This window comes from Anabrus simplex, chromosome 1 (genome assembly GCF_040414725.1).
Source record: "Anabrus simplex isolate iqAnaSimp1 chromosome 1, ASM4041472v1, whole genome shotgun sequence".
NCBI lineage: Eukaryota > Metazoa > Arthropoda > Insecta > Orthoptera > Tettigoniidae > Anabrus > Anabrus simplex.
In genome coordinates, this window is record NC_090265.1 from 1722559281 (window position 1) to 1722584370 (window position 25090).

The 25090-nt window shown below is 41.5% G+C and overlaps 1 protein-coding gene across 1 annotated transcript in view; it reads left to right on the plus strand.

Annotated features, from left to right (window-relative positions):
- The window catches only part of LOC136882256 (myrosinase 1), a 92539-nt gene that overhangs the window by 64430 nt on the left and 3019 nt on the right, over positions 1–25090 (plus strand). Inside the window, 4 exon segments of the mRNA XM_068226632.1 lie at positions 7164–7311; positions 12338–12486; positions 17451–17585; positions 24598–24704. Coding sequence (XP_068082733.1) covers positions 7164–7311; positions 12338–12486; positions 17451–17585; positions 24598–24704 — 539 coding nt within the window.

Sequence of the window (25090 nt, forward strand, 5' to 3'; positions counted from 1 at the left end):
CACTACACCGCAGAGGCGTAATATTCATTCATTCATTTGTCTATTTATTTATTTATTTATTTATTTATTTATCAATATAAAAATGAAATTCGTATCTGGAACAGTTAAAGAATACGTGTACTGTACATGAGGATACATTACTAAACATATAGGCCCCACCATGTAAGCGCGTACACTGAGGGTTCAACCATACTCTTTCTCCCCTATTAAAACTGAAAACAGTTATTTAGAGTTATTTTCTAACCGTTGGGTTTGGTTCAATGTCGCCAACCATACAGTTTAGGGAAACTACTCACCGATATGACGTCTTACAGTTTCCGTTCATCCCGCATGTGGCATTAAATGGTCATAATTTTATCGTGATTTGTGAAATTATACTTATTGTCACTGCCGTACTGTTAAAATCACTAGCGTTACATTTGCGATCGTAGCAGTGGGCTCATCACTTGGAATGCTACACCTTTCCAAGACGCTGACGGCTAGTGCGCCGTTGAGACACCACTGCAAGCCCCTTATGTAGGACACTGCCTATTTTCTCTTTCCGTAGGATTTAAATCCTTTGGAAAATACCAAGTAAGTTGAATTGTGTCAGGCTCGAATAATGCATTTAATAGCGTAGTTCAGGTTAAATGACGAACGCATTATTTCATTAATACGGTCTTATTTCGTCCAATTCGAATGTATAAGAAGCATGAAAAATCTACAAGAACTCCTCCGAAAAGGAAAGTAATGTTACCTCCTCTATAAAGAACAATTCAGTTGAAATGGGAAGCAATTTCGTTATTAACCTAATCGTGTCTTATCACAACTTGGGTAAGGTTTGAAGATTTAGCCTTTGTGTATTCTTATTGACTTACGGCACATGTACTTGATACACATTTGCTTGTGTATATTATTACAGCGAGGTTTCTCTTCAGTCCGACAGGTAATTGCACATTTCAAGAAGGAAGCTGACTTATTTACATCAAGCAAATACCGAAGAACATTGACACATCCAGTTTTTAACTATTGCGATGTTGTGTTACTGGATGCTACCAGTGAACACAATAAGAAACTACAGAGAACTTTAAACTCCTGCATTAGATTTATTTTTTGATTGCCTCACATGTATCCACTTTTTATGCAAAAATGTCTTTGTTAAAAGTAGAGCAGCAGAGAAATCAGCATGTATCGACCCTTGACCGAAAATATACCTGCATATCTTTCCTGTAATTTCCGTTTTCTATCTTCCTTTCATGGCCGTGCCACGCGATCTGGGTCAATAATTGCAATACCTCCACATCATACATTTGCCTTCAGTATTCCTTTTATCGGGCGCTAGAATATGGAATGCTTAACCCCCTGAAATTAGAAATTGTTCCTCATTAATTACCTTCAAAAGATAGCCTAAATATTTCCTCTGGAATACGTAAGCTATATTATGTAGTTATGTGTGAATGTCTTGTGTAACTATTCCCAAATGTTGTCATAAATTACTGCTATATGATATGCATTGCACGTAGAGTTGTTAATATTGAATTTATTTTGCTCATTTTATACTTGCAGATCTTTTAGTTTTAGTCTATAATTTATTATATTATATAGAGTATATTAAGTTTGTAACGGCTCAAATCCCGTTACAAGGTAATATCTGTATTTCATTATTATTATTGCATCTGTGATATTATTATTATTGTTATTATGTCCGTATTATTATTATTTTGTTATAATTATTCAATTCCATTATGCAATGCTTGTCGCTTGCGTATTTGTAATTGAGTGTATGCATATATACGTATATGTAGATTAATATTAAATACCTGTACAGTGAGAGTTTCGATATATCAGATGTGGATGTGACGTTGTTATATTGTGCAATACTGCTGACATTTCTGCCAAGTCATCGCTACGTCATGGCTACGTCATCGTATTTAGTTAGCACTGAGCTCACTTTCTTTGAGAAACCCAGCGAGCCGGCGGCGGTTTCACAACTGTATGTAATATTTGCCGCGCGGTAGGAGTACATCATACTTATTTCTGGAGATTACGTAGATGCGTCAACCAACGTCTATATAAGGTGGCTGCATATTGTAGCGTCAGTCATTAGTCATTAGTTAAACGGAAGCTGAACAGTGAAGAAGTCTACTAGATGAAGAGGCCTCAGTCGGTCAGTCAACGAGTGTGAACTAGAGATGGAGAAGACTCAGTGAGCCATTAATTATTGGTCATTAAGAGAGTGAGGCCAAAGTTGGTCGCTCACTTAGTTGAAGATACGGACGCAAGGGCTTACTATGGAGTCAGAGAGGGATACCACCTGCCATGAGGTAATACCATATTGACTTACAAAGAAGTCAGATGATATGGAGAAGAAGCAGTCACAAGGATGTATCACCAAGTTAGGCGTGACACATCTACAATAAACACCAGATCAAAGGAATACGTCGTAATTACACTCAAAGTGTTGAAGATACAGTCAAGTGAATCAGTGAGGGAAATATTTCGTATAAATTGTTAAATGTCCGGTCAAGAAGAATTCAAATTCATGCCTAGTTTCTTTCAGTTGCAATGTCATAATTTCATATTCTCATCTGTTTTATCGCAACAAGACTCACTATTTTATATATATTATTTAAAGGATATATTTTGCTCTATCAAACGAATTCATAGTTTTATTTCAATGACAGTGAAATATCTTAATCTCAAAATTAATGGGGAAACCGAACGCCAATCTCCTTTTCCCAGAACTTATATGGTATGTTGTCAAAAGTAAGCTTATTACCCCACACCCTGTTAGAATCAGTATTAAATGTTTACAAGTTTGAACATATATAATGTATTCAGTATCAAGTCGCATAATTTGGTTAAGTGTAAGAGAGGGCCAAGGGCCCTAACTTCACCACAAATAAAGACATCAATAAATAAATAAGAATACAGTTATCGTAATGCGTATATAGAAATAAAGGCAGAATATATATAACATTAAACTGAGTGCGGGTGAGAGAGAGAGTGTTTATTTCCTTAATTTCTCATTGAGCTTGAAAACCGTCTTAAATATGAATATCTTGATTTTTCATTTCCTTCGATAAGGGAGCCTGCAGTATAGATACTTATATTGAGGTTAGTTTGTGATTTCAGTATGTAACTAGTCAAGTTGGCTAGAGTGATGAGCCATTAAAACAAAGGGAACAGGGCTGTGATATTTGCTTTTTTAGTGTATAGCCTTACGTGCACCCTATCGGCACTGCAGCCCTGATGATCATTGGCCTACCAAGCGATTACTGCTCAGCTTGAAGGCCTTCAGATTAAGAGGCGATGCGTGCTCTGTTTCGAAATATCGCACTAACACTTCGAAGGTTCTTGGAGACGCAGGTATGGGGAAGGGCTTGGAAGGGAAAGGTAGTGGCCGCGGCCTTAACTAAAGTATAGCCCCAGCATCTGCCTGGTGTGAAATTGGGAGACCGCGGAAAATCATCTTCAGAACTGCCGACGATGGGATTCGAACCCACTATCTCTCGCAGCCTCTATCTCACCAACAAATAGTTCCTCAATTGTTCTTACGTACGCTAAGTTGCCCTCAAACCAGCCTTCAGATCAAGGTAAAAATATCTGACCTCGTCGGGAATCGAACGTGGGGCCTCTCGTAAGAGACAGGCTTGCTAACCCTAAACCGCGACTCCGGATTAAACACAAAACAGTCAATAAAAACATTATAGCAAAAAGTATGAAATTTTGCCCAAAATATGGATCTCTATTATCGATCCCTTAGTTCTGAGGATCGCGATCTCCGAGGAGGCTTTTGCTCAGTCTTCATCTCTTGCGGCCCTCAGCCAGAGGTGGTCCACTAAAGAGATTCAATCCAGTTATATTCATGGTGTTTCACACAAATTTAACATGCACCACTAGGATTAGAATAAGAATTACATTATTTGTAGTTACAAATAATATACACATAACAAAAATAACACTTCTTTACCGTAGCTTTGGCTAATCATCATTGATTGACAAAATCTTCACTCGGCTTCTCATACACACTGAATAGAATCCACGGTCCCCACGTGGGACGGGTCTCTCGCTTAAGTGGTTCACCTCAGTTTCGCTTCCTACCGGCAAACAGCTGGTCATCTAGCTCTCACTGCCAACATAATATTCAAAGAATAAAAGCAAATTTTAATAATTTCCTGTAGTTACTAAATCTTTCGATCACTTGGTGAGAACTTGATATGTTCTTAGCTTTCAGTATGTAGATTAAACTAAGTTCAACTCCGAACTTACCGGGCGAGTTGGCCGTGCGCGTAGAGGCGCGGCTCTGAGCTTGCATCCGGGAGATCGTGGGTTCGAGCCCCACGGTCGGCAGCCCTGCAGATGGTTTTCCGTGGTTTCCCATCTTCACACCAGGCAAATGCTGGGGCTGTACCTTAATTAAGGCCACGGCCGCTTCTTTCCAACTCCTAGGCCTTTCCTGTCCCATCGTCGCCGTAAGACCTATCTGTGTCGGTGCGACGTAAAGCAACTAGCAAAAAAAAAAAAAAATCCGAACTTGCAGAATAAAATGTAGGTCAGAAATTGGATTCCACTCCATAGTTAGAGTCCTTATCCAACTCATAATCACGAAGACATGAATCCGGCCTCCGGCGACCAAAATTTCAAAGAAAGGCTGTGATTGTTTCATATCACTTGTTCTTTTTAAGCATTTCCCAGGTGACACCATAATTCAGCTTGTAAACATTGAAATAATTTCCACCTCGTGTCAAAATCCACTCCGCAGAGCTCGTAAGTTTCCAACCTCATGGTTGGACCATTTGACAGTTGTAAATATAGCTATAAGTGAAATCCTAATAATTATATCACGAGACGCGTCATCAGACTATAATCTCTCCCCCTCCATGGCGATATTAACTGGTGTCACCTGGCGTTGTGAACGCGTGATGTGTCACCTATATAAGTAACTACCTGGTAGTACCCTGCTCTGCTCCGGCACTTATTTTAATATATATTTTTACGATTTATATTACCTGTTTGCAGTGAATATTTATAGATATCTTTTTTATTTGTGACGTTGACTGGTCGTTTACGAACCCTTTAGTAGATTTAGAAAAATTGTTATGTGTACAATTTTAAGTTTTAATTTGGAATTATTTAGTTTCACGTTAAACTATTTCTTTGTTACACCGCATATTGCCTGGGAATTACTTGTTCCTTTCAAATAAAAAATAACAGTAAGTTATAAATGTACGCATTTACGCGTCGCACTATACTGTAAATATATACACGATTCCAACTGTCGTTGAGGCTGCCATCCTGAAAATTGTGGATTAAACCCTAATGCCGGTTATTTTGACATTTCGTCTTTCACTTCTCAATGTGCCTGGCGATGAATGCTGAACTTGGACTTCAGCGGCATCCAGAGTGTCACAATTCATCTCAGCAACCCGAAAACTATGGTTTCCACATTACTATCGGTCGTTTTCAATCATTTTTAAATGTCGTCCCCTTTCCTACAGGTGCTAGGAGTATCTTATCCTCACAGTATTTTTTCCAGGTATTAAATCATATGTGTAGCAAGATTAGTTGAGAGCTATGTCGAAACATACACACACACAGCCATAATATTGGTCACTTTGGACATTTTCTTTCTTCCCCTTCCCATCTCCCATGTCGATGGGCGCTGAACATGGACTTAAACGACATCTGCAGTGTCACCATTCATCTCAGTTACTCCAAAAACTATGGATTCCACATTAACATGGGTAGTTTTCTATTACTTTTATATTTCACCCCTTTTCACTCCCGCCCCTAGGATCGATAGTTGTGTCTTACACCCGCAGTTTTTTCCCCACACATATGTGTACCAAGTTTGGTTGAGGGCTGTGCTGTATCCTAGACACATACATCCATAATATCGACCATTTTGGCTATACGTTTTCATCTCTTCTCAATCGCCATGCCAATGGAGGCCGAACTTGGACTTAAACGGCATTCAGAGTGTAACATCTCATCAACCCAGAGAACTACGGAATTGACCCAAAATTGATCGGTTTTTATTATTCTTGAATGTCATACCCTCCTCACCAACACCTCAAGAGATGCTAAGGTGTTTTATTACCCCTACGGCATTGTTTTGCAACTCCCATTCCGACTGGGATTTAACTATGACCTAAACGGCATCCAGAGTGTAACAGTTCATCTCGGCGACCCCGAAAACTGTGTATTCGACACTGATATCGGTCGTTTTAGGTTATTTTTTACACTTCAATCCTCACCCGGGTGTCTTGCCTCCAAAGTCGTTTTTCAAGATAGTACGTCATATGTGTACCAAGTTTCGTTGAGAGCTATGCTGGAACATACAGGCTACAAATTCATTCGTAATCTCGATGATTTTGGACATTTTCTTTTTTCACCCCTTCTCACCTCTTTGACGATGAGGCTGAACTTGGACTTAAACGACATCTAAAGTGTCACTATTCATCTCAGCTACCCCGAAATATTGGACTTCTATTATTTTTATACACCATTTGTATACTTCACCCACTTTCCACTCCCGCCCAAAGGGTGTTAGAGGCGTTTACCCCCAGAGGTTAGTTTTCCAGATGGGAATGGCGTATGGGTTTTAGTGCCGGGAGTGTCAGAGGACAAGTTCGGCTCGCCAGATGCAGGTCTTTTGATTTAACTCCCGTAGGCGAACTGTGCGTCATGATGAGGATGAAAATGATGATGAAGACGACACATACACCCAGCCCCAGTTCCAGCGAAATTAACCAATTAAGGTTGCCTAATAAATAATCAACGGCAGTTAAAATGTCCCGTATTTTCATGCTTGTAATCTGATCACGCTAGCGTGTGTGAACGTTTCATATCTCTAGCTTGTAATTTAAATTAATAAATCCTTGTAAGTTAGATTGTTTTGACTGTCGATTAAATAGCGTATTTTCTGAGAAAAACGGTATTCATGCGCGAATAAATAAGCATCTAGAATGTCGCCATTGTCTGTAATCCAGGTAGGGAGAACATAATTTTGGATCCAAGGCAGTCACCAATATGGTAACATTTACATCTCATAGACATAACTACTATTATCGAGAGGTAATGACGTTTTCTCTTTGACTCCATCGACAATTGATGCAGTATGTATGTAAGTATTTACGTATGAATAACTCCAGATAACAAATGTAATACTCATCTTTCAGCTCGGAATACATGCTCACCCCATCTACAGCAAGGAGGGAGACTATCCTGCAGTGGTTCGTGAGCGAGTTATCAAGAACAGTAAGGCTGAAGGTCGAACTCGCTCCCGTCTGCCAGTCTTCAGCAAGGAAATGGTGGAATACATCAGAGGTGAAGTATTATGCTTGAGGAGCAGAAATTTACTGCATTGGTAGATTAAGAGAGATTAAGCTCAATGGATCACAATGCATGTATAATGGTAATACCCTGTTTATCCAGAATGATTATGTAAATAATACTCCCATTTTAAACTCAAAACTCGTCCTGAATCTCAGATGAATGATATTTAGGGCCGCTTCACACTAGGTGAAAGGAATCGGTTGTTGGAATCGGCTACCAGACGCCCGTGCTTATGAAACATTGTTTTAAATGAAGCTCTTCCCTCTGGGTTACTCTGGGCTGCCATGGCAGATTTGCAACCCCAATTGGGGATAGCTAGTGAACCATTGCTCGCCTGCAGACACGTTCCGTTCAGAACTCCCTTCAGTGTCACTGTGCATTTCAAATTCCTTCTCGTTAGGTATCCCGCTTCAAGATACTATAAACTGTACTGCATGTCTGCCCCTTAATCCCGTCTCTATATACGGGTTCGGGGATGCGAAAAGATTAATTTACATGGCATGTTTTTACGGCCAGATGCCCTTCTTGACACCAACCTCAGTTTAGGAGTTAATGGAGATGAAATGAATTGTGTTGAATGAAACTGTGGCCTACGAATAGGATCTCTTCCGGTATTTGCCTGGAAGTAAAAATAGGAATTCACAGAAAACCATTCTCAGAACAGTCGACTGTGGGGCTCGAACCAGGCGTCTCTCGATTGCAGAAATTGGCTCCATAGCCGTAGCGCGTTGACACGAGCGTATTAAAGAAAATAGTTAAAAAATACTTTATATTCAATATGAATCATCTGTCTAGACAAGGGGACCGAATACGGAAGATTTAATTGTACAAAATATGCAGGTATCTGCAAGTTAAACTGTGAGAAATATAGTGATAGAGTTGAGAAGAGTAATGAAGTAGTGACCAGCACTCAGTTCAACTTACCTCAAAGTTAAGGTTATTATTTTCTTTAGCCGGTGTTGTTCTCAACTTGATATCCGTTCCCGCAATTTCTTTCACACTTTGGAAGAGTACCTCAAAAGATTTCTCCGACATTCTAATTTTACCAAAAATCATGATATGATCACCACATAAATCATCGAAATGTTTATAGAAAAATCCTTCTTCCAAACGAATTTTCAACATAAGTTGTGAATGAAACCTGCAACGCTTTATTTTCTTCTTTCTTTTCGACAGTAACAAGAGCAGGCCGGGGTAGGCGGTTAAGTAGCGCGGTGGGCTACCGCTCGGCGACGCGGACATCACATGAGCTACTCTGTAACCGAGTCCTGCCGCCTCGTGGGAAGCGGCCCAAAGTTAAGAGGATGTCACTGGCAAAAAGGACTTTATTCTTAGATGAATAAATGCAATTCCTTCAGAATTTGTTGAAATGTTCAGGAGTATAGAAGGGTGAACGGACGTAGAGGTCGATGATGTCAGCTCGTGGTTGCACTGCGACAGTTAGATATACAGAATTTCAGCTGACAGACGAGGAGAATATTGCGGCTCGTTTCAACGTAGGATAATGTGAAAAGTGAAGGTAATTCTGATGACGATGCTGGAACAGAGCTAAAATATGCAATTTTCTGTATCAATAAGTGACAATGATGCTCGAAAATGTATGAATATAGATTTGGTGACCAAATTTCCTGAGCCCGAATTCGGCACAGATGAATGGTTCATATTGGACTGTTGATAACACCACAATCACCGCTTACACACTCTTCGTAACTGCTTTGATACAGTACAGGCATAGATTGATATAAAACACGCCTTACTTTGGTTCCTTATCTCTTAACTTCTAAATATTTAACAACTAAAAATGCGAGTATAATCATAGGTGATATGGATGAATATTATTATTAACAAGAAAACATTTATTGAAGTTTGTACACACCGAGCTCGATAGATGCAGTCGCTTAAGTGCGGCCAGTATCCAGTAATCGGGAGATCGTGGGTTCGAGCCCCACTGTCGGCAGCCCTGAAGATGGTTTTCCGTGGTTTCCCATTTTCATACCAGGCGAATGCCGGGGCTATACCTTAATTAAGGCCACGGCCGCTTCCTTCCAATTGCTAGGCCTTTCCTATCCCATCGTCGCCGTAAGACATATCTGTGTCGGTGCGACGTAAAGCAAATAGCAAAAAAAAGAAAAGAAAAGAAAAAAGAATAAGTTTGTACAACATACCTGAACAATTTCATTCCATGTTTGCAATTGAAGCCGTCGATGGCACCGAAGATGTATACCAATCGTACTTCTGTGATGGTGATGACGACTTATGAGTACTTTGTCTCATTCAATTTGTCAGGCATTTCTGAGCAAAGTTCCGAATGATTCATCTGGTTGATGACGATCGAATTTGTTAGATATTGCTCTCTGTAGCGGAAAACGTCAAACCACGCAGTAAGTCATATAAGATTAGATGATATGTTGTTACTTCTACTAAACTCTCAATATCACCTCGCAGAATGGGAGGCACTTAATTGAAAATCTGTATTTTCAGTCATAGCCCGAAGACTGGTTGGATCCTCAAAATGGCACTACCTAAAGTTACGTGGTTACCAGGAAACCGCAAAACTGCATGCCGGCGCTCCAAAATGAGGCGTACCTGACAAGATGTGGTGAGAGGTAGTTTGCGATTGCTTTTCTCACTCGGCCACAAGTGCTATTTCAGCAGGACTGACCTCATGAGGTTTCATAACACTCAGACGCACTTGTAGTGGTCCGAATGTCATTGCTCAGCACAACACGTACCTCAGCACATTGTCACAGCCATAAATGGGACTGGGGCATCGGTGGAGGTTACATTTTACTCTGGTCTGTGCCAAAAGAAAAAGGGAAAACCCTGAATAAAGAAAGAGTAACGGTGGATCACTGAGAACCAAGCATTCCACGATGGTAAAATATGCTGAGTAGTGCTGTGGGAGGTTACAGAACTCAGGGATGAAAATAGTTTGAACTCATGCCGGTAGATAGGGCTGTGGGTGTCAACGTGGCGATATGTGACAATCACTTCGCTGAAAGAAGGTTATTTTTCTCGAAGGAATAGAAACATTGTTGTATAGAAACAAGAGATGTTCATTGTATTTTAAAACGGAGATCATAATCCATATCTAGTGTCAGTTCAGGCGTTTAAACGTTCTCTTTCTTCTCAATATCGCTGTGAAAATCAAACGGGTGTAGGCATTTCATATAGATGAATTAGAAGCTCGATATAAGGTGAATTCCGATTTCATGTGGTGAAGAGAATGAGCCCCCACCACCACCACCACGTATCTAAAAGAAATAGTCTGAATTTATTAGTGAAATTCTTATTTTCAAAAGCCAGTAAATTCGTGTGCTTAAAAATGGTGGCAAATTTCGTCCCCCTGTGGATAAGGTCGGTAGAATAACACCCAGAGTAACCCCTGCCTGTAGTAAGAGGTGACTAAGAAGGGCCCCGGCGACTCTTAACATGAGAGCATGGGTTGGCGACTGCAGGACCCTCAGCTGAGTCCTGACATTGCTTCCAATTAGGCTTATTTGTGTCAGGTTCCTCACTTTCCAATATTCTGGCCGGCCTCCCTTGGTCAACTCGTGTTCTTTCCGGGCCCGGCGGTATTAGAGCACTCAAGGCGTAGGGAGTCATTCATTGTCACGCCCTTCGTGGCCCTGGTCTTTCTTTGGCCGATACATTCATTTTTCGAACAGTCGGATCTCATCATCATCATCATCTGTTTACCCTCCAGGTTCGGTTTTTCCCTCGGACTTAGCGAGGGATCCCACCTCTACCGCCTCAAGGGCACTGTCCTGGAGCTTCAGACTCTTGGTCGGGGATACAACTGGGGAGTATGACCAGTACCTCGCCCAGGCGGCCTCACCTGCTATGCTGAACAGGGGCCTTGTGGAGGGATGGGAAGATTGGAAGGGATAGGCAAGGAAGAGGGAAGGAGGCGGCCGTGGCCTTAAGTTAGGTACCATCCCGGCATTCGCCTGGAGGAGAAGTGGGAAACCACGGAAAACCACTTCCAGGATGGCTGAGGTGGGAATCGAACCCACCTCTACTCAGTTGACCTCCCGAGGCTGAGTGGACCCCGTTCCAGCCCTCGTACCACTTTTCAAATTTCGTGGCAGAGCCGGGAATCGAACCCGGACCTCCGGGGGTGGCAGCTAATCACGCTAACCACTACACCACAGAGGCGGACACTGTCGGATCTCTTCCATGTTTTCTTTCTGATCAATGATAATAGAGGACGGTTGGCTAGTTGTACTTCCTCTTAAAACAATAATGACCGAGCTCGATAGCTGCAGTCGCTTAAGTGCGGCCAGTATCCAGTAATCGGGAGATAGTTGGTTCGAACCCCACTGTCGCCAGCCCTGAAGATGGTTTTCCGTGGTTTCCCATTTTTACACCAGGCAATTTTTTTTGTAAGCGGCTTTACGTCGCACCGACACAGATAGGTCTTATGGCGACGATGGGATAGGAAAGGCCTAGGAGTTGGAAGGAAGCGGCCGTGGCCTTAATTAAGGTACAGCCCCAGCATTTGCCTGGTGTGAAAATGGGAAACCACGTAAAACCATCTTCAGGGCTGCCGATAGTGGGATTCGAACCTACTATCTCCCGGATGCAAGCTCACAGCCGCGCGCCTCTACGCGCACGGCAAACTCGCCCGGTGTGTACCTTAATTAAGGCCACGGCCGCTTCCTTCCCATTCCTAGGCCTTTCCTATCCCATCGTCGCCAAAGATCTATCTGTGTCGGTGGGACGAAAAGCAAAATAGCAAAAAGAATAAAAAATAAAAATAAAACAATAATGCATGCTAACAGCTGCGAGCCACTCGCTCGGTATATCACGGCTAAACTATAACGCTGAGCTGAAATATGTACGCAACAACCGCGATAAATCGGCTTTCTAGTGTCTATAAATAGATACCAGTATTGTAAATAAAGTACATCACTCTAAGCCATTAGACTAACAGCAAGGTGCATCCATTCTAGCTAACTCTGTTATAAAATGAATAACACAATGTGAACACTAAATATTCTATTACTTCAGACAGGTACATACGATTACTTCGCACTCAATTACTACACCAGTCACCTGGTCACGGAGATGGACACCGGATATGATCCATCTATTGAACGAGACTGTTATGTGGCCCGCTCCTTTGATCCATCATGGCCGGAGTCCTCTTCGGAGTGGCTTAGGGTGAGTTTAATAGAGAATGATTACAAAGCGAATATCATTGTACCTTAATAATATCTAGGAGCTAGCATAGTGAATATCTGTTAAGTTTTCTCTATGTTTTGACTTCATACTCTGCCACAAATTTAGGACCAGTTTTAAGAATGTGATGAACTCATCACCATTTAACTCAACTGATAAGAAAATTTGTTAAAATTTCACTCTCATTCATCCTAGAAATATTTTAAATTCAGGTTAATGCTGAAATAATACTTAAGATACAGATTAGATAATTTCCTGTGTCCTGACACACTGTATTCTAGCAGACGGAAAGCATGTCTGTACCTGGGTTGAATCTAGATAGGAATACAGAAAAGATGAGCAGACCACTCAGTTCGTGTGAAACGTTTGAACCAGATGACCATTTGGAACTCAAAGCGGAGAATATGAAGTAACAGTTCCCATAATATTACGGAATGTCTCATTCTGTATTTCTACAGAAGAGAGAAGAATATCCAAATGCTCTTAAACTATGACTTCTGTGTCGACCTTGTGAAGAAACAGTTCAGAATTTTTAAAGGCAAAATTGATGCAAATTTTACACAGGTTCTTTTCATGAATTCAAGTAGCGTGAATGCCTTACTTGTCATCTTGTCAGTATATCACGGCCAGTCTCACCAAGGCCATTCGCGTCACTCACTCAGGCCTGTTCCGAATTACTCAACAAACACTTTGTAATAACTTACTTTTCGTTGATAAGCTTATTACATGTTATTTATTTGCCGGGCCGAGTGGCTCAGACGGTTGAGGCGCTGACCTTCTGACCCGAACTTGGCAGGTTCGATCCTGGCTCAGTCCGGTGGTATTTGAAGGTGCTCAAATACATCAGCCTCTTGTCGGTAGATTTACTGGCACATTAAAGAATTCCTGCGGGACTAAATTCCGACACCTCGCCGTCTCCGAAAACCGTAAAAGAGTAGTTAGTGGGACGTAAAGCCAATAACATTTTTTGCTACCGCTTTTTCTCACACCTGTGGGGTCGTGCGTGCGAACTGCGTCGCACATGTGGATTTGGCCCTGTTTTACGGCCGAATGCCCATCCTGACGTTAACCCTATATGGAGGGATGTAATCACTATTGCGTGTGTCTGTGATGGTTGGTAGTGTGGTATGTTGTCTGAATATGATGAGAAGAGTGTTGGGACGGACACATACACCCAGTCCCCGAGCCAGAAGAATTAGTCAGAAGCGATTAAAATCCCCTATCCGGCCGGAAGTCGAACCCGGGACCCTCTGAACTGAAGGCCAGTATGTTGACCATTCAGCCAACGAGTAGGACAAGGCCAATAGTATTATTATTATTATTATTATTATTATTATTATTATTATTATTATTATTATTATTATTTCTTTGAACCGAGGAGGCGATCTTTGCGCCAGATATTCAACAGTTTTACGTAACACTGGAAAAGTAAGTATGCGATCCCTTGCCTTTAAATCGTCAACCTACAGAAGGCAGAAACTATTCTGAAGAAAAAAAGGAAATTAATTTACATACGATATAAACAGGAGTGGGCCCAGTAGTGAACCCTGAGGGACATAACGTTTCTCGGATAATAAAAACCAAACCAAACCCCATGGCGCAACAGCCCCGAAAGGCCTTGGCCTACCAATCAACCGCTGCTCAGCTCGAAGGCCTACAGATTACCAGGTGCCGTGTGGTCAGCACGACGAATCCTCTCGGCCGTTATTCTTGGCTTTCTAGACCGGAGCCGCCAACTCACCGTCAGATAGCTCCTCAGTTTTAATCACGTAGGCTGATAAGACCTCAAATCAGCCCTCAGATACAGGTAAAAATCCCTGACCTTGCCGGGAATCGAACTCGGGGCCTCCGGGCAAGAGACAGACACGCTACCCCTACAACGCCGGGCCGGCTTCTCAGAAAATATTTCTCCCTTGCAGACTGAACGCTGTAAGGCATAACAGTTTATCTATATATATAAAATAAGACTTTTGTCTGTACATTGCTCAGAATTTTTGAAAAGAATTGTATTTCTGTATCGGTCATGTCCACAGTAACAAAGAAATGCACTTTTTACTTTTCCGTAATTTCTGTCTGTCTGTCTGTCTGTCTGTCTGTCTGTCTGTCTGTCTGTCTGTCTGTCTGTCTGTCTGTCTGTCTGTCTGTCTGTCTGTCTGTCTGTCTGTCTGTACACGCATCACTAGAAAACGGCTAAAGAGAACTTAATGAAAATCGGTATGCAATGTCGGGGAATAAGTCGCTACAATCTAGGCCATAAATAATTTTATTTACGCTGACAGAAATGGTAGTTTAGGGGAAGGCCTAAAATTTAATTTTCAAATATATTAAATTTCCGACCATTTATGTCATACATTTTTACTGTACCGACTGTGATAAAACAGATATTCATGAAATTGTAATTTTTTTCCTAAGTCCATATCAACGCCGAGCCACGAGAAAATGGGTTAACAGAATTTAATGAAGATCGTTATATGGAGTCGGGGAATGAGAAACAAAAGTCTAAGCTATAAACAAATTCATTCACCCTGGATGGATTGCAGTTTAGGAGAAGGCGCCTAAAACGTAATTTTTAAATACCTATGTTATTGGTGCTATCGAAAAGTATTATATAACAAAAGTTATATTGAGTACAATTTCCGATCATTTGTGTTTTAATCAGTTTTACCGTACCGACTATGGTAAGAGTGGTATTTCAGAGTCGGAAGAAAACTAAATATGAAGACCTACAATATCAAAAGCGCATAGCATTGATCAACAGGAACATTACATTGACCATTGTTTGATGTGATGTTCTTTGTCTCTTATGCTGCCTCTCAACTCCAATAGATGGGATTACTGCTGCGTACCGAGTATAACAGCCTGACTGAATATTAGCGGAAAATAGCTGGGGAGATAGAAAACTTTCTTCTTTAGCATGCCATTCCTCTGGTCCATACACTATCTGATACAACTGGTACGTAACACACAGGTTCATCATAGTATTCCAGCTATGCGATCCCTAATCTGACGCGCTGTTTTGAATGATCAGCGTGCATACTTACTACAGAGGCTCACTTAGTAGTAGTAGTAGTAGTATGGCCTGGTATAGAATAACCATTTAGGCCTATTCCAAATTATAGCACCACAATTCACTAAATAACTCAAAATTCGACCCTGAAAAGAGCCGTTTCTTAATTAAAGCTTCTTCCTCTTTAATTTATTAAATTCTACTTTCATTTTATTCCAAATTAGCAGTGAAGGGTGGGTTTCTCCTCTTGCTTGGAGGAAAAATTTGTCTCCAAGTCAGATAGAATTTTCCGTCGCCAGTGTAGTGAATTGAGATTTTCCGACTCATTGGGCAATCCTAGGAAAAAGATTAGTAGAAGGGCATAGTTTATGCCGTGGGAGTCTCCACTATTCGACCCCCTCCCTGCCAAAAAGACGAAGGGTGGTCACGGATCACGGCTATCTGCGGCTTTGATCATTCCAGCTCTGGAACTTTGGACTGTTAAATCGGCAGCGTAGTCCTGTTCGTTAAAAGTGAGAAAATGTGCGGTGTGCTTTTAATCGCTACTTTCCTACCGACGTTTTTGTAATGACCTATGTTGACTTCAATTAGGAAAACCACAAGGTCAGTCTCTCTGAGAATCCAATCCCGTAGCGAAGCACGGGTACATCAGCTAGTAAGGAATATGTAAATAAAATGATCATATCATTGTGAGAAAAAGCCGGCCACTGTGAGTATTTGTGTGGCAGATAACGCGGAAAGCAATGTGTTAGTTATAAAATATACTGTGTAGGTATTTGATATTCGAGTTTCTTAGCAGCGCAGTTCGCTACGTGCTTGCCTCCTGGGTTGTCCGTGCAGAGGCACATTCATTAGGTATGGCATTGATCATCTTTCTACTGAAATTCCTTTCATTATTCTCTATTCGAAATTTTACTCTTATAAGAAAACAAGTTGGAACAGCAAACGTCGGAAGGAAATTGGTAACAGCTTGATGCGAATAAATAGTTTGTGAACCAGTGAGCCCATAACTAAAGGAAGGCGTCCATCACTCTTTCGCTTTCTCTTGCTGGTGGTCGTTATTATTGTTTTTAAGAGAAAGCACAACCGGGCATCGATATATCACTTGTAAGTGAAGCTTCAGTGACATCATATCGCAACATAACCTGAAATTCCATTGACAGAATGGATGCTGTGTAAGAACATCCTGCACCAAAACTCAGCTGCAAGTTTTAACTGGAAGGTCACATCGCATGACACCAGACGTACCAGCTGCAGTGAATATCCCTATCAGTTTGGGGACTGGAAACGGTGTGGCTTGAGGGGTTGATAGAGGCAACTGAGGTCCGTTCTTTCTTCGGGAGTGGGAAGACAAAGCGGTAACGCATACGATGATTCACGCACCTTATATGTCGTGTGCGCATGATCTATTGCACACCGTTCGGCCCTTAAAGGGCATCCCAATCAGATTCATCCAAAAGACACTTCTTAAACTATATTTTTCGACAAATTCCGATGTCAATTTCAAAAACTTCCACTTAAAACAAGCAGCTAGTTTTTAGTTGGTGACCATATCAGCGAAATTTCCGGTAAGTTGAGATGTGATTTCGCTGAAACTTCCCTTGCTAGATTAAATCAGAATATAACAAGGACGAGATCCGACCCGTAAAAGAAAGAAAGAAAGCTTGAAAGGAAGAAGCCACATAGAATGTGAAGTTTACGGGTTAGAATCCATGTGAAACCGTTTAATATTATTCTGGTGGTTTAACTTCGTACTAACACATCGAAGGTTTTCGGCGACGCAATGATTGGAAAGGGTTAGGATTGGGAAGGTAGCGGACGTGGCCAGGTGTGAAAATGGGAAACCACGTTTGTTTAATTGTTTGTTTGTTTGTTTGTTTCACATTTACGAGTGATAAAATGTTTCTGTGTTGTTTATCACCAAGCCTTGTGTTCATAGATGGTGCCCTGGGGTCTACGATAGCTGATCAATTGGATCCACAAGGAGTACGACGGACCCGAAATTATTATCACAGAGAACGGGGTCTCCGACCGCGGGACTTTGGACGATCAAAGCCGCGTCAGTTACTATACAGTAAGTACAGTCATCTTTACATCACTTTCCTACATATGAGAGCAACGTTATTTCCCTCCAGTTATTACAATCTAAGAGGTCACCGTTTTTCGGCATCTTGATGTGGAGTCTTACTGAACAGAATAAGCAGTGCCGTTGAAATGAAATGGCGTATGGTTTCTGGTGCCGGAAGTGCCCGAGGACGGTTCCACTCACCAGGTGCAGTTGTTTTTATTTGACTCCCGTAGGCGACCTGCGCGTCGTGATGAGAATGAAATTATAATGAAGACGACACATACACTCAGCCTCCCTGCCAGCGGAATAAACTAATGATAGTTAAAATTTCCGACCCTGCTGGGAATCAAATCCGGATCCCCTGTAACCAAAGTCCAGCACGCTAACTGTTTAGGCATGGAGTCGGACAGTGCCGTTGATAGGAGACTCCGCCAAGAATAAGCAGCTTTCAGAGAAGCTCGTCTACTGTGGTCCAGATCAACACACTTAGGCTAATCAATGAACAATCTGCTGAGTATCCGACATCTTTCGTATATACTTTTCATGAAAAGGATTTTGATGCTGTTAACCGAAGGAAAATGTGGAGGGCTATTGAAAGTTTGGAATCCCACAAAAGATAGTTCATCTTACACAAGCAATGTACAATGAATATTCTTGTCAAGTAGAATGTAAATAGAAACTGTCTGAATCTTTTGCTGTGAAATCTGGAGGGGACAAGGATGCCTCCTGTCGCCAGTCTTGTTTATCATGACACTGGATTATATATTGAGAGAGGCAACGAATATAAATCTTGCAATTCGGTGAGGATTAAATAACAGATTGGAAGAACTGGCTTATGTCTTCTTGCAGAATGTTTTTGGGATATAGAAATCAAACTTAATGACTTAAAAATAGAAGCTAAAGAAGTAGGCTGAAAGATAAATAATAAAAGACTAAGGAAATGTGTATAAACCATCGTAAAATTCTACCTTCACTACATAGAATGTGTATGGAAAGGTTAGAGCAATTTTGCTATTTAGAAAGCGTGGCCAGTCAGGATGAAGATGTTTTAGAGATGTGGTGAGTCGGATAAATAAAGCTTTTTTTTTTTTGCACAGTAACGACCAATATGGAAATCCCCTCATATTTGCATAAAAACGAAGCTAATAACATTCAACTCAAATATTAAATCTGTTTTACTGTATGGAAGTAAGACCTAGAATGTGACCAAAGACATTACCTCAAGGTACATACCTTTCGGAGGCCACAAGTCAAAGTCTCGTAAAACAGCAGATATTGAGAAGTAAATAGAGGTGGATCGGTCACACTCTGAGAAAACCTCAAGGAAGTACCATAAGACAGACACTGAGTTGAAATGCGCAAGGTAGTCGCAGGCAAGGCAGACCGAAGATTACTTGGAAAAGAACCATAGACAGGGAGATAGCTGGAGTCAAAAGGATATGGAGAAGGGTGAAATCATTGGTGGTAGATAGAACAAGCTGGAGAAATTTCGTCGAGGCCATATGTTCCGCCTAGAAATTAAAGGAAATAAGTCATGTACAGTTCGTAATTAATACCTAATTATGATGATCGGCCAACGGCCGTAGCCGTGTTGAAACACCGGATCCCGTGAGATCTCCGAAGTTAAGCAACATTGGGCGTGGTCAGAAGTTGGATGGGTTGCCACGCGCTGTTGGTTGGGGTAAGGGAATGGAGGAGCGGAAAGGAAATGGCCACCCTACCGCACGTAAACTCCGGCTCAGGAACACCTCTGCGGAGGTTCGGACCTGCCTTCGGGCAGAATAACCCTTACCTTATGATGATCGAGTGTTTGGTAAATCAAGGCATTGTGCAAAACATCGTTAATGTAGGGAATCCAAAAGTGAGCATTTTGTCATGAAGCCTAATGCACACATTTAGTGTGCACCTCTTCTGCCAATATAGACTTATTAGTTCTTCACTGGGAGAACAGATCGTCGCAGAAACTAAGGTTTAACGTGACCGCGAGAACGTTGTTCTGTCATTAAGTGGTTTAACGGTACACTAACACATTGAAACTTTCGGCAACGCAAGGATGGGAAAGGGATAGGATTCGGAAGTTAGCAGCCGTAGTAAGGTAGAGCCCCAGCATTTGCCTGGCCTGAAAATTGGAAACCATGGAAAACAATCTTCAGGGCTGCCGACAATGGGATTCGAACCTACCATCTCCAGAATGCAAGCTCACAGTTACGCAAACTGGGAGAACAGAACGCCGGTCTTCCGGGAAAGTTTATCTCGACTTATGATTAATAATAATCTGACTTTACGTCTGAACTTAGAGGATCGAATTAAGAAAGACAAGCCCACGTACAATGCATTCGTAGATCTGGAAAAGGCATTCGATAATGCTGATTGGATCAAGCTATTTTGAGATCTGGAAGTGGTCGAGTTTACATAGAAACAAGAAAACAAAACTCAGTCTACAGTGATAAGAACCGAAAGCTGTAAAAAGTAGCAGCAATCCAAAAAGGAATTAGACAAGGCTGCAGTCTGTACCCTCTCATTTTCAATGTTTCTATAGAACAAGCGGTAAAGGAAATCAAAGAGGAATTTGGAAAAGGAATCACAATCCAAGGACAAACAATCAAAACTGTAATTTATTGATGATATTACTGCAGAAGATATAGAGAAATTGCTAAATGGTATGGACAGAGTCTTGGAGAAGGAGTACAAGATGGAAATAAATAAATCCATAACAAAACTAATGGAGTCCACTTGAACGTAGTCAGGTGACGCAGGAAATATTAGATTAGGAAATGAAATTTTAAAGGAGGTCGATGAATATTGTTACTTGGCTGGTAGACTAACCATTGACGGCGAAAATAAAGGACATAAAATGAAGAGCAGCACAAGCAAGGAAGGTCTTTTCTAAGAAAAGAATTTGCTCACTTCGAACAATGACATAGGAATTACAAAGACATTTTTGAACACTTTCGTATGGAGCGTGCCTTTGTACGGAAGTAAAAAATGAATCAATACTAACTGGAACGAAGCAGAATAGAAGGTTTTGAAATGTAGTGTTAATGGATGGATATCACGAATGATGAGATATTGAATCGAATAGGCGAAAGGAGAAAAATTTGGGGAAATGTGACCAGGAAAAGGGATAGAATGATAGAAGACATCTTAACTCTTAAGACACCCAGGACGTGTTCAGTTAGTTTTTGAGGGAAGTGTAGGAAGTAAAAATGGCAGGGGTAGACCAAGGTATGAATATGAGACAAAAGTCTCGTGTTTTCACAGCGGGTCTTCGGTTCGTAGTCTTTACCTGAAACGGCAATCCGTCTGTAATCTTGATTGACAAGTCTCACCTATCACTTCTCTTCACATGTATACCATTGTCACTTAACACAGCAGTTTCATACAGCCAGGTTCGAACACATGTTTGTTGACTCTTACAACGCACGACTGTTGTAGAAACTGCCACTCCAGACAAGACCGATAACACGCACAATGAATTCACGTGCTCCTATAAGATGTCAACTCGAAAGACCTGCACAAAACAAGGTGATGGGAAAGAAAGGCAAAGGGAAACCACGGAAGAAGATCATTGAGAGGTAGTTGAGATGATGGGATGCCAAGGTTATGGAGAGATGAGAAGGATCGCAGAGAACAGATCAGTGGTTGCAGCGACAAGGCAAAGCCTTTAGATAATGATGATGGTGATTATTATTATTATTATTATTATTATTACAGACCAGAGTAACCAAGATTGTTAACGCACTACGGCATTCAGGAGACGCGTGAGTTCGAGCCCCACCACCTACTACCTGAGAATATTTTTCTGTGGTTTCCCATTTTCACTTCCAGGCAAATGTCGGGACAGTTTCTATCCATAGACCACAGCCGATTCCTTTCACCTCCTTACCCAATTTATTTCACCTTCATTCCATCTTCCTTGGCTCCTCAACTGATGTTGGCGTCAGGAAGGGCATCCAGGTGTAAAAGAATGCCATTTAAATCTCATTTCATTCCCGACGCCGAGTCGAGAAATGGGACTAGAAACACGTGCATTGCTAGTAGTAGTAGTAGTAGTAGTAGTAGTAGTAGTAGTAGTAGTAGTAGTAGTAGTAGTTCACGTGCTTCCTCCACACACACAATGAACTCTTAGGTTACGACTCGTAATCAACAATCCATAACTGACCGCAAACATAATTTAGCTACGACCAGTTCGAGGCGAGCCTGCTTTTATACAGGGTTTACATTTCAAATCTTCCCTGTATAACTTTAATTAATTTAATTAATAAACACGTTGGTTTAGATATTGATGAAGGAATTTCAAAACCAAGGTTAATTGCATTCTAGGTTTCACCCTCTCACCCCAAGTCAACGTCTTTTGATATTTGAAATGACACACCTATTGTTAATACTTATTTTCGAAGCAGGATGCATTTGTTAGTACATCTCATTGTTCTCATATCTTCTATTTTATATCGTATTGGAAATTTGCGTAAATGCTTTTCTTAATCGGTAACTGTACAACGGAGGTGGTGGTGGTTGTTGTTGTTTAAGAGAAAGTGCTACTAGGCAAGCATCCTCCATTAACACCAATTAGAGAGAAAAATGGAAGGTATCCAACACATCGAAAAATGAAGGTATCGGCCAAAGGAAGACAAGAGCCATGAAGAGCGTGAAAAAGAGACTCCCTAGGCCTCGAGACCTACAATAATACTGTCGCGGTCGGGAAAGGATAAGCGGTGACCAAGGGAGGTCGAATAGGAACATGAGAGTGAGGAGCCAGCTAAGGGCCCCATTGTCGCTAATGCACGCTCCCAAGTTAAAAGCCTCTGGGGCCTCTTTTAGTAGCCTCTTTCGACAGGAAGGAGATAGCGTGGGTTTTATTCTAACGTCCCCACCCACAGCGAGAGTGCGACAGAGGCTGGTTACAAGATTTTCCGGAAAAAGAGTTTGGTAGTAGAAATGCCTTAGAATGGCCAGACATCACCAGATCTGACACCTCTAGACTTATTCCTATGGAGTCACATGAAATTAATTATTCATTCTCCGAAAACCATAAAAGTAGCTAGTGAACGTAATAAAATATATTTTAGCCGACCTGGACGGCTCAGATGCTTAGTCGCTGTCTTTCTGAGCCTAAATTCACGGGTTCAAATCCGGCTCAGGTCGATGGCTTTTAAAGGGTGTCTTACAAGTAAAAACTCCGTTTCGTTGGCTTTTGGCACGTTAAAAAACTCCGCGTAACCATCCATAACACGTCCGCAATTTTTATGTAATTCCGAAAATAGCTACTTGGGTTCGGAGTTACGCCTTAACTGGAGTCCAAAGAAGACGATTAATCAGAAGTCGTAGAGATGACAGGGAATTAATTTTCCAAGTACATGTTACCATCAGTAGTTGCAAGGGTTATGGTATTCTGTACACCTATAAAAAACAAGAAATAATAGTTTTGAAATACAAAGAAGATAGATTTTATTCAGAATTTTGAAGTGAAGTTCCCCAGTATAACACGTTAGCAGTTACCGAAATGTTGTGGTATACTGACACCGAGAATCGTTTTACAATTCCGTATATGTGTTACAGTGATCTAAAATCTCATAAAATCATTCCCCTTACGAAGCAAGCCGCCTTATTTTGCAAAGCCAAACTATTCATCTGGCGTTTATGCCGACTACGTTGGTTTTATAATAACATTCTCTTAGCAAGGCAAGCCGCTTGGCTACTATACTGCGACGGTGTCCCCCATTTTATTTTAATACCTTGATAGGAGCAAGTTAGTCTAGCTCCAGCCGTGAGTAACGTCACCGAATTAGGGCGCCACCCACTCGCCACTGCAGCAAGCATTCAGGGACGAGCCAGACGCGCAAGGCCAGCCCCCTTTGTCACCTCTATGTCATCGCCCCATTATCTCACTGGATGCTTCCCTGACGGCATTTGAAATAACTAGATGATGAACCTAGAGCTTTCGGGTTGCAGAGGACTCCAGCGGTGTCTTCTCTCGCAAAGTATAAGGAATTGCCGGCTTCCCTATACAAGGCAGGCTAGACGAGCATCAGTGTTTTATTTTAGCTAGCGATTGAAATGGTTCAGTTCTTTCAATGGTGAATGCTGCTGTGGAGCACTGGGTCAGTCCGTGATAATAATAGAGTATGGCCTCAGGAGAAGCCTAGTGCAGGTCTTTTTCTAGTAGGCGGCCTATTAGGCAACGTATATGTCTGTGAGAATGGGGCTCTACCTAAGATGGTTTCTAATGTTGAAGACATCACGAACATCCTGACCTCGAGACAGGAGCATTAACTAATTTAAGGTTTAAATCCACGATCCGGGCGGGAATCGAGCCGGGGACACCCTGGGCAAAAGGCTAGCGCGCAAACCATTTACCCGTTGAGTCGAACGATCAGTCAATGTACGATGACGACTGAGTGCTGTTAGTGTTGTGTTTGTGTGAATTGACAGCGAGTGCGGGACATTGCAGCTGTGTGGCAAGGAACAGTGAACGAAGACTGCCGTGAGTGTATGGACAGTGTACCACGTACAGTACTGTAAGACTGTGTTGCGCGTGCGCAAGCTGTGAACTGTGTAGTCGTGATAGTTTACATGGAACCTAATTGTGAACTGCCTGAGGGTCTAAGTGACAGTTGTGGAAGAGTGCGTTGTGTTATTTGCTTTAATTTGAAATCACTAGAGTGAATAACTAGAGTGCCTGAGCGATGAGAGTAAAGAGATTGCGCGAACTGGTGTAATTGTGCGCCTATCTAGCTGTATGAGCAATTATTCATTAGTTAGTAAATCTTTGAGTACACGTTCCCAGTTGTATGCTCAGTTAGCTACCCGCCTACATGTTACAATATTAAATTAAGATACTGATAATATTTAGACTGTGTATGACAGTTATTATATAATCAATAAGTTGAATCTGTAGTAATAGAATACTCTCATATGTTTATTCTGGGAGCAGAACGTGTGGTTATGTCACACTGACTTTTTGTGGGGGGGGGGGGGGAAAGAGATGGAAAATACTCCAAAATATCTGCTTTTACAGAGTCACTTGGCTGAAATCCTAAAGGCAATCCATGAAGATGGCTGTAACGTGGGGGGATTCACAGCTTGGAGCTTAATGGACAATTTCGAGTGGCTCAGAGGATACTCGTAAGTATTGACACATATTATTTTTGAAAAAACAGATTATATTAAAAAATTAATAGTTCATTAATTATTTACTTCTAGATTGATTGAATATTCCGTCTACGTTATGACTAGAAGTTTTTTCTTCTTCAACATAAGAAGTACCTTTTCATATTTTCTCTTATTATCCTGATTAGTGCGTTTCAGCATGTCAGCGCACTTCCTTGTAGTACCCATATTGATTGCACATCTCTTTTCTGTGTATAGTAGTCTATACTTATTGTATTGGTATGGTCATATGTCCTCGCTGACACACGTCTGAATGGCTGGCTCAGGACTCGCTGACTGCCTCGAGACTGCCTCGCGCTCACTCACGACTGACTCAAGACTGTCTCGTAATCGCTCTGTTT